General features: G+C 55.1%; 2 protein-coding genes across 2 annotated transcripts; one reads left to right on the top strand and one right to left on the bottom strand.

The window, feature by feature from the left end:
- Positions 1-580: 580 nt before the first annotated feature.
- Positions 581-4119, bottom strand: COCSUDRAFT_53101 (WD40 repeat-like protein; the record flags this gene model as incomplete). The annotated part of the gene is made up of 7 exons (XM_005649348.1): positions 3626-4119; positions 3266-3443; positions 2718-2929; positions 2183-2305; positions 1651-1761; positions 1119-1250; positions 581-760 (listed from the first exon to the last, which is right to left on the bottom strand). The coding sequence occupies exons 1-7, from the start codon at positions 3740-3742 to the stop codon at positions 581-583; spliced, it is 1053 nt and encodes a 350-aa protein (XP_005649405.1). The 5' UTR covers positions 3743-4119.
- Positions 4120-4557: 438 nt separating this feature from the next.
- Positions 4558-10215, top strand: COCSUDRAFT_46982 (acid protease; the record flags this gene model as incomplete). The annotated part of the gene is made up of 11 exons (XM_005649347.1): positions 4558-4692; positions 4845-5000; positions 5331-5501; positions 5818-5898; positions 6201-6338; positions 6674-6808; positions 7142-7285; positions 7583-7683; positions 7894-7983; positions 8130-8878; positions 9053-10215. The coding sequence occupies 11 exons, from the start codon at positions 4558-4560 to the stop codon at positions 9733-9735; spliced, it is 2583 nt and encodes an 860-aa protein (XP_005649404.1). The 3' UTR covers positions 9736-10215.

Genomic DNA, 10215 nt, shown 5'->3' with positions numbered 1-10215 from the left:
ATGTCCTCACATTAACGTGTTAGTCGTTTCAGGACTCCCCACAAGCCAGACTGCCGTACCACCTCTTTGAATGCTCAAACTGCTAGAAAGCAAGTTTGCAGCCAACTCCATCTCGCCAGATTTCAAAACAGACCTTTTGAGTCACCCCTGGTCTAACAGCTCTACAGGTGGTGACTGCACCCAGCAACTCAGCATCCTCCTAAAGTTGCGCTCTTAACAAGAAACCCCACTTCCTTCAGCTGTCAGGCAGCTGGCATACTCCAGCAGCCAAAAAATGCAGGCCAGTAGTTCAGACCATCCTGATGCCCAGGCTCATAGATCAGACCAATCCTGAGAGGTCCCCATGCAGTCTGCACCCTCCAATTGTAAGGTACTGGCGATGGTGCTGATCATTCTGCGCTGCCCCTCAGCACATCATGTCTTCGACACACCCCACATTCAATTTACCTGCTCACAAGAAGCTCGTCGCTGCTCACAAGACAAGCTTGTCGCTGCTCACAAGACAAACTTGCCGCTCACAAGACAAGCGAGTTGCTGCTCACAAGACAAGCAGATGACAACACAAGACACCTTGGAGAGCTCAGAGCACGAGCTCTCCGAGGTACAGCTGCTTGTCGCTGGAGGCAGATGCCACGATGGGCTCGAGTGGGTGGAAGGTGGCCTCGTTGACCGAACCGTTGTGGCCCGGTAGCTTGTAGAGCAGGCGCCGCGTTGCCACGTCCCAGATGCACACCATGCGGTCCGCGCTGCCGCACGTCACCTGCGCGCACATGCCGGCATGAGCACGCATGCTGCTGTGGGGAGTCATGCTCACCCTGTCACTGCTGGTGCAGTTGCCTTCACAAAGGGACTTCGATTATACTGCCAGTGGCGCTTTAAGCCATGCTAAGGCTGCGAAACAAAAGTGACCCCTACAAGCGCTATGGGTGGGTGATACTTGACGGCCTTGTGTAGGGAGCAGGCACTGGACGATGCCCCTTTCAGCAACGCAACAGCTCCTTTACTGCAAAAAGCACGCCGGCAAACTTGTGCTTGCGCATCCTGCTGCAGAGCCCTTGCCTGCTGCAGAGACATGCGGTGCTGGAATGCTCTCTTAGCAGATGGAGGGGAAAGCACACCTTGGTGCCGTCGGGAGACCAGTCGCATTTGAGCGGGTTCTTCTCAAAGCTGTGCGAGTGGCCCGTGAACACCTTCACGCAGCGGTTGGCCGGCGCGTACGGCCGCATGTCCCAAGCGCGCAGCGTGTTGTCCTGTGCCATCCACCCCAAATACACCCCATCAGCACACGTCTAATCATCCTCATCCTACACAGCTCGCCTCAGAAAATCTTGAACACCTGTCGCATGCAGCAGACTGCCAGGGGCAAGGTGTTTATTGTGCACAGCAACCACGCACAATTACCCATTATTCACATGACTGTGGCTGCCTTCATGGCTGCAATAGACATGCAACTGTGGATGCACATGGCCTCCTCAGGATGACAGCCAGGAGCACGCCCTGTCGCATTTTCACAACAGCCTGCATAGATTGCAGCTGCAGCGTAGCACACTGACCATTATAATGCACATCCATATGTCCTTTGCATGTCTAGCCTAGCCTTAACGATTTGGGTTAGAAAGCAGCCAGTCAGGATCAAGAGGAGGATCGCACCATGGCGTTTGAGAGCAGGTGGGTGCCGTCTGGCGAGACGCGCAGTCCAGTGACGGTGTCGCTGTGGCCCTTGAGCGACATGGACACCTCCACCTTGCGCAGGTCCCACACCTGCGCATGCATGCACACCACCTGATCAGGCACCCTGACTGACACCATGTGTCCAGTCACCAGCAAATCCTTACATGTCCGAGGAATTTCCCGTCTGCAGCCAAGCCACATCGCCAAGGCACATCTTCATCCACAGCGTGCTGAAAGTGCTGCTGTCTGCTGTTGAGCTCCCGGTCATGGGTTCTCAGTGGGTAGCTAGCACCGCCCTGTCTGGCAATGCCAGGATGCCAGCTGCAAGGTTACAACAACACAACGGACCTCTTTGGAGGCAGGAAGTTCTCTGTGTGCCCTCACTTGTTCAAGATGCAAGGCAACATATGACTTGTGTGTCCTCACCCAAAACCAAATATTCCTCCATTGTTTACAGGGCCTGTTGAGGAGTGTTCATGCAAACTGAAGCAAAGAGAGCAGGTGAGCATGCCTTGATGGAGTTGTCGATGCCGCCGGTGTAGACCTGGTCTCCCTCCTCTCCAAAGGCCACCGCCAGCACCTGGTACTGCTCGCTCAACGTGTGCACCGAGCGCTTCGATCGCAGGTCCCACAGCTGCGCACAGGGAATACCTCACATCAACGCCAATGCACAATGGCTCTTGATTAACAAAACACTGCTCAGATTGAATCAGAGGGTGCACTTTCTTGCCTGCAGTCATCTGACCACCACTTCAGAAGAAAGGGATGGAAGAGTATGATTAATGTGCCTCTGCATTTTGGGAACCGGAGCTTTGTCAAGAGCCCTGATGCTTGTGCATCCTTTGATTGACAGTCGTCCCCCCCATCATACTGTCTGAGCTAGCTCTGCGATGTCATGTGGCTGTGCTCTCTGGGGGTCCTGACGCGTGACATTGGACGCCAATTGCCAGGAGCCCCTTTGATTTGCACAGGCAGACGGATTATGTATACTAGTGCTTCACGAGAATCACGAAGCGGCAGCCCAGGAAAAAGACTGCCGCGCCCACCTTGGCTGTTCCGTCGTCCGATCCGCTGACGAGCAGGGGCGGGCCGCGCTTGAGCGGGCAGCAGCTGTTGACGAAGCTGTCGTGCTCAGACATCTTCTTGACCTGCTCCCCCGTCACGGCGTCCCACGCGCGCACGCTCTTGTCGGGGCTGGCCGACACTATCCGCTCGCCGTCCGAGGTCCAGTGCAGCTCCAGCACAGCATTCTTGTGGCCTGCAGCCATGCATGACATTTGACGCAACGGGCATGCATGCTGCTGAGGGCCAAGTTCTAGGTGCATCAGAATAGTTCCCAAATGAGTGATGCGCTAGTACTGTTCTTTTTGGCAAGGCTTGACGCTCCAAAATATCTTGTCCATGCTGCCGTCATGCAGTACTGCGCTAGGCTTCGAATGACCTCATCATTCACAGAAGCATATGCACTTCGGATCCTGCGGATTGCAATTGAGGCCATTGCCAACAACTTGCCATTATGAGCAGCAAAATCTAGATGTGAGCTGCTGCTGATTCTGTGCGGGACTGGGATGTCGTAGGTCATGAGAGAGCTCACCCTGGAGCATCATGTAGTTCTCGCATTCTCCATAGGTCCGCCACAAGAAGATGTGTTTGTCGTGGGATCCGGAGGCCACCACGTCACCGGCCGGGTTGAATTTGCATGTGAACACCTCGCCCGCATGCCCTGTCAGCAGCATGATAGGCGCCAGCAGCCCTGAAGTCCTCTGTGGACCCTGTGCAGTTGATTTACGCATCACCTTGAGTGACAGTCCCACCTCTGCCGAATAGATTATCCTGCTGGATGCATTACCATCCACAAGGTACACATTTGAATCCAGGAGAAAAAGCCTGCACAATCTAAAGATGAAGGAGAACAGAAGTGCTGTAGATCAGAGTTGCACATTTGCAAACGGACCTCCTTCGGCTGCTTAGCGCTGACCACCAGGCTTCCATCTTCTGTACGCTGTTTCTTAACAATTGCACCAGCATCTCCATTCGTTTCTGGTGAGTGGGCGCGTTTGAAGTCTGACATCGCTTTGCACTCCCTGCTGGATGATCAGTGGGCTAGTGCACACAATCAGCTCCAGGCGCTCAGGCTACTAGTCGCATGTCTTTATGGCGGATTACTCTGCCGAGAAATGCACTCATCAACGTGAAGTAAGGGATTCGTGACCCCCTTGGTAGTCCACAGAGATGCACTTGCACAACTCCAAAAGTGCTGTTACAGTGCTAGCAGCACAGCTTTGCTAGATCCCTGAGAAGAAACTATTTTATTTTATCTGCAGTTAACTCTTCACAATAATCGTGGTGTAGGAGAAAAAATTAGCTCTCCAGGCTTGTTACGCAGCCTTTTCAAGCAGGGACGCAGCAGAGCAAACGCAAAAGTGGAGTTGAACTCTTCGTTCCACCACTTAAATAGCTGTTTAAATCACAGCAAATGTGGAACTCAAACACTTTGGAAGGTTGCGCCGTTCAGCGCAGCACCATCATGCAATTCTGACTGATGGTGACATAAGGCAACCTGTAGTCACCAAGGCGTCCGACCGATCACCGATTACAGGCCTTTGGTCCAGGGCTGTACCCGGTACAAGGCTCCTCGCGGTGATCTTTGAGACGTTGTGCTTCTGTTTCAAGACCTGCAGGTGATACCACGATCGTTTTTCCAGGGCTGCGGAAGAGAGCATGCACTTGCTCGGCACTGTGCTGAAGGGCCTTTAACTCTGAGGTCTCGCTGCTTGATAATTGGCAGATCGCAATTTTTGGGAGCACAAATCCCCTTGCGATGCACATGTGACCGGCGCATCACACCTACATGAGACTAGGGTCTGCCTACGTCTAGTACGCCTGATGGGAATGGGCAGCATTTGGGCGCTCCTGCTCTGCTGCTGTGCGCTTGCACAGGCGCGACAGGCCACAGTAAAACTCTATCGCAACAGCGGGACGCTCGATCGCAACGAAGGCAGGCGACAGACGAACCAGCTGGTGTGACACATCTCCCTGACATCCTGGGCCCAAAGGCCCAAGGTGTAAGCAACTTGAAGTGTAGCCAACCTCAAGTTGCTTACACCTCATTCTGGATTTTCAAAATGTCGTGAGGTCATATATCCTGAGTCGTTTGGGCTTCCTGCGCGCAGCTCTATGGGCAGATCCAGCTGGGCACACCCGGGCAGGATTTCACGGTCTGCTTTGACACTGGCAGCGCAGATCTGTGGCTGCCCTCTGTCAGCTGCACCACGCCTTCCTGCCTTTCCCACAGCCGCTTCAATGGCCAGACCTCCACCACCTTCAGGGTACAGCGTTATACCTTCAGCTCCCAACTTCCTGCAGCCATCTGAGAAATCTGCAACGCAGTGCAGCTCAACTGCTCCTACTTGATGCCTTGGTCTTATGCCTAGACCGCTGCAGGCTCTTTGCTGACCTCAACACTGCGCACTGTAGTTGTGCGGAGCATGCAGGGAAGGATAAGAGAATCGGCACATGTTATGACATCAATGGAGCGTGCGTGGCAGCTTGTCAGTGTCGGTGCTGTGGCATATAAACTCAACATCCAACAGGGTGACTCACAGTGAAATTGTGCAGAAAGGTGCGTGGGGGCTCAAGGGTGTATGGTTATAATGCAGGGGAGCGGGGACAGGTTTAGCATAGATTACAGCCAGGGAATGGTGGCGGGGCAGGTTGCCATCGATTCGCTCACCCTGGGGGTCCCCAACATGACCATCGCAGACCAAGCCTTCGGCCTCACCACCAACTCGACCGCAGATTTCCACAGCAACACCTGCGACGGGGTCTTTGTGCGTTCTCCCCCTTGCATCTGAATTTAAAACATTTGAAAGCACAAGTCTAGCAGAGCATGCCTGTCCATTGTGTGTTGTGCCGGGTTGGCCGCTGTACTGTGTGCATAGGGATTGCATTGGAGAGAAAAGGCCTCCTAATGGCAACTCTTTCCTTTCTTGCCACAGCCGCACTTGATGACACAGGCGGGGCCTGTGCTGCACCAATTGATATGCATTATGAAGGAGTTCCTGATTTTCTCAACGAGAGGGTGAACGGAAGCGGCAGGGAATTGGTCTCAGAGCTGAGAAGGTAATTGTCGTGACTGTGATGCAGGGGTTGGCGTTTCCCGGTCTGGGCCGCCTCAAGAGTGGCGCACGCATCAGGGTGCCGGCTTTCTACAACCTCATCAAACTGGTGAGTGCTCTTCACAGCAGCATTTCTAGCCTCCAAATGGATTCTGTAGGTCCCATGGAGACCGAGATATGGCAAGAGCCATATCTCAGAATGGACAACCTCCAAATGGATACAGGCGGAATATGTTTTCATTTTCAACAAATTTATTTCAACACACATTCAATCATTTCAATCATTTTCCGCCTGTAGTAGCTATCTTGCTCCCCTCAAAAAGCTTGCCCCAAAATACACATCCTGCCTGGAAAGACTGTAGTGGGGTGTTAAGTGAAGAGAGGTGCTGATGTGGCCGCATGCATGCGCAGGGATTCTTGGACCAGCCGCTCTTCTCAATCTGGCTGGCGTCAGACGAGACCAAGGACTTCACGGGGGAGCTGAATTTTGGCGGCATCCAGTCGCGCTACTTCAGCGGACCCCTCAACCAGATCCCTGTCAACAGCAGGGTGAGTCACCCTCTTTTGCCTGAAATCGACCATACATCTATGCACCCTTCTTGTCTTTTTAGGTTCACACAATCCTTTACCACAAAAACTTTCTTGCTGCAAAGAAAGACCAAGCCTCTTTATTTAAAGAGTAATTGAGCTGCACGGAAGCAGTTTGAGGTATGCTGAAGCTCTGTGCACCAGTAAGGAGCCAGGAAGAGACCTTCTGACTACCACATTCAAACAAAGACATTTTATGCACCTCCATGGGCCGCTAGCTTTCCTTGTCGCAGGAGCAGCAAGTGAAAGTGCAGGATTGGTGAAGGCTTCAGCGAAGTGCTATTGTGCCTGCGCAGAAGTACTGGTCTGTGGGACTGAAGGGCCTGAGCGTGGGCAACAATGCGCTGAGCATTAATGCCACGAGCGCAGTATTTGACAGCGGCACGCACTTCATCATTGCCAGCGATGCAGACGCCAGGATCATCAACGGGGTGAGCGCCTTATCACCTTTCTTCCAGAGCCAGAGAGCCATGAAGTGCAGTGTGAGGCCTTGCGCCATCCCTCTTGAGGCGCTTGCGAGTTCAAGGCATTACAGGAGCTCAAGCCGAGATTGGCGCAAGCACACAGGTGGCGTTGTTTGTAGCACAAGGCTTTTACAGCAGAATTGTGGCGGCATTCATTGGTGTGATGCCGTCATGGCAGGTCTCTTAAGGTCTCTGAAGGTCTCTATCCAGAGTCTCAATGTATCTCTGTGCAATGATATCTATTCATGTATCACCGTTTAATCGAAGCTGAAAATGGTTGTCATTGTGCTGCCTGATCAGGCAGTTCAGGGGCTGCAGTATGCGCAAGACTCCAACAGCTGGAAAGTGGCCGGCGGCTGCAGCAATCTGGATGGCCTGCCCACCATCAACTTGAGGATGGGCGAATTCCTCGTGCCCCTGGCTCCCCGGCAGTACATAACCCAGGTGCGCACTTTCTTGCCTGCAACCTGGAGGTATCAGGAATCACCAGTCAGATGATAGAATTTTGCTACTCTCTTTATATCTCATGCCATTGTGGACCTGCTTGCTAGGGAGACATGCAACTGGAAACTCCCTGACAGTTGAAGGAAGGCTTATGCAATTTGACCGCACAAATATTTGCTGTAAATCTGCCATACTTTTTTGGCTTTTATCCTGCATGCAAGCACGGCACAGCTTAATGACGTACAAGATTTGAAGCATAGAAATGGAAAGCTGAGGCGGTTGTGGTACTGTGGTCAGGCGGTGGGGACTGTCAACATTGGCTGCACATCTGTCATTGTGGGCGGCGGCCCTGCCGGGAAAATAGTGCTGGGCGATGTTTTCATGCGCTCCTACTACACGTGTGGCCCATCATAAGTCCTGCACATCTGCATACTGCTCTGCTGTGTTATCATAGCTGCTGCTGATTTACCTGAGAGGCTGGTGCAGAGAATAGAAGACACTTTGTGCCTGTTCTGCACGCATTTCACTTGTATGTGTTAGCAGCTTTCATTAGTTGTAGAGAAGCATGAGGAGCATTGTCAGCTGAGAAAAGTGGGCCTTGTGCGCAGTGTGTACACTCACAATCAGGATGCAGACCAGGCATTCGTGTCTCTGGCGCCGTCAAGTGGCGATGCAACCGGCAACGGACTGCCGCAGAGGTGGGCGTCTGTCGTCCACATCATGCCTACACTCCTTTTGTCCTCGCCACTTGGGCGTTTGGTGCAGGGTAACACTCTGAGAGATGCGCTCTGATCCGCTGAGGAGAGCCGACATGATGGTGCTGGTTGAAACCCTTGTTGCGCAGGTCCATTCCCATTGGATCCTTGGAGAAGACTCCGGGAGCGGCGACGAACATTACAACGCTAATTGCTCCGGCAACCGCGGGGGGCGCCGTCCCGGCCACGGGTAGCCAATCCGCGCCGGCCGTCCCGGCCGGCAGCCTCGGCGCGCGACCGGCGGCCGGCGGCGCGGGGGCCGCTGCCCCGGCCGCCACCGCCGGGGGAACCCCTGCCGTTGTCGGGGGGACTCCTGCCACTGCTGGGGGGACCCCTCCTGCGGCGACAAACCTCAACTCGCTGCCGCAGGGGGCCGGCAGTGGCGCGCCGCCGCCTGCGCCGGCTGACGCGGCCCCAGCCGCAGCCGCCGGCGACTTGAGCGCGCTGCCGACCGCATCCAACACATCGGCCCCTGCCCAGAATTCCACAATCAATGCCCTTGCGGAGGCGGCCACTGCTGGCACAAACGCCACAATCCCGGCGGGAGCCTACCTTGTCACCAAGACACCTACGGGGACTATCCTGACCCCGATCTACACGAATGACACCGCAACGGCCGCAAACACGACGGCGCTGGCCGAGGGATTGTCGTCGGCCCCCAGAGCAGCTGTGCCGCAGCAGCCGCCGCAGTCTCCCGGCCAGGTGGCAGCTTCCTCGGTGGCTTCGGGCACTGCCGTGCCGGCCGCACAGCAGGCTCCTGTGCAGCAAACACCCGGCACGGGTGCGCCCGCTGCCATCAGTGGGACGGGCAATGCACAGAACGACTACCGTCCAGCAGGTGTGCCTCACATTGCCTCATCAGATGATGCATTGCAGGCAAGCCCTGTCCACATGTCCGGTCGAGCTGTGTAGCTTTTTTCACTCTAACTTACACTGCATGCGCTTCAACACTGCCAGAAGCCCTTCCCATTGGGGAGAGATTATTGAAACATCTGACATGCGTGTGTTCCAGGCGTGACAGCAGCTCCAGGCCTCATGGCCACTTCACCTCAGCCGTCAGCCATGGCCGCAGGCACACAGCAGCAGCAGCCATCAATGACAACTGCGCAGCCACAATCGCAAACAGCCCAGTCCAGCGGCCTCACGGCTGTGCCCGCACCGCCCTCCCCCACACTCTACTATGCGGTGCAGACGGCCAACGGCACCCAGTATCGGCCGGTCACGCAGCCGGCTACCACCACAGTGCCGGCAGCAACCGCTCAGCAGAGTGGCCCAGCCGGTCCGGCGGCTGTCAGACCCGTCATCACCTCCCCGCTCGTCATCGGGAGCTCTACAGCGCCCGCGCCCCAATCCGCTGCCGCGGCCGCCTCCGGCCCCGCGACCGCGTCGAGCCTGCCGGCCGGTGCTGCGGCGCCAGCGCAGGCGGCGGCGGCTGATGCGCCGTCGGAGGCCGCCGCAGCGGCAGCGGCGGGCCCGGCAGCCGAGGGCCCGGCCGGCGCCCTGACACGCGCCATGGCCGATGCTTTAGCGCCGGCTGTGGCGCTGGCGCAGGCGGATGCGGTGGCGGCCGGGGTGGCCGCTCCGGCGGCGGCCGATGCGGCGGAGGGCGCGGAGCAGCCGGCGGCCGCGCCGACTGTCGAGACCCCAGTGGCTGCGCCGGCCCTGTCCATCCTGCAGAGAGATGTCCTGCCGTGATTTATGCTGGCTGTTGCTTGCCCAAACATGATTTGTCTTGCCAGAAAGGCAGGCTATGTTTTACTGGCACTGTTGGCAACAACGCGAGTGCCTGCATGTGGCGGCAAGATGTACAGGCAACAGCTGCTTACTGTTTTCTGCCCAAAAGCTGCAAATTTTTTTTCTTGCCCTTGATGAACAAGTCATGCAAGGTTCCGATTCATTTTATTTGCAGGATCTGCTGTGTTGTGGTGCAATTTATTGAATTCATTTCAAATGAATTAAAGTCCACTGGGCGCACCAATGTCTTTTCTCTAACAAGCAGCTAAGAATCTAATCTTCTCAAAAAAGGGAGCACTCTTAAAGCCAAGTAAGTATCTGTATCAATTTGTATGATATCAACAAATGAAGAATAGCACCATAGATGCACTTGCTGAGACATTTTAGGTTGCTAAGCAAGGTGAAATGATTTGAACAAGCAATGTAATCATATTTGCAAGA

This window comes from Coccomyxa subellipsoidea (genome assembly GCF_000258705.1).
Source record: "Coccomyxa subellipsoidea C-169, whole genome shotgun sequence".
Taxonomy (NCBI): domain Eukaryota; kingdom Viridiplantae; phylum Chlorophyta; class Trebouxiophyceae; family Coccomyxaceae; genus Coccomyxa; species Coccomyxa subellipsoidea.
This window is presented reverse-complemented; position numbering and strand designations above follow the sequence as displayed.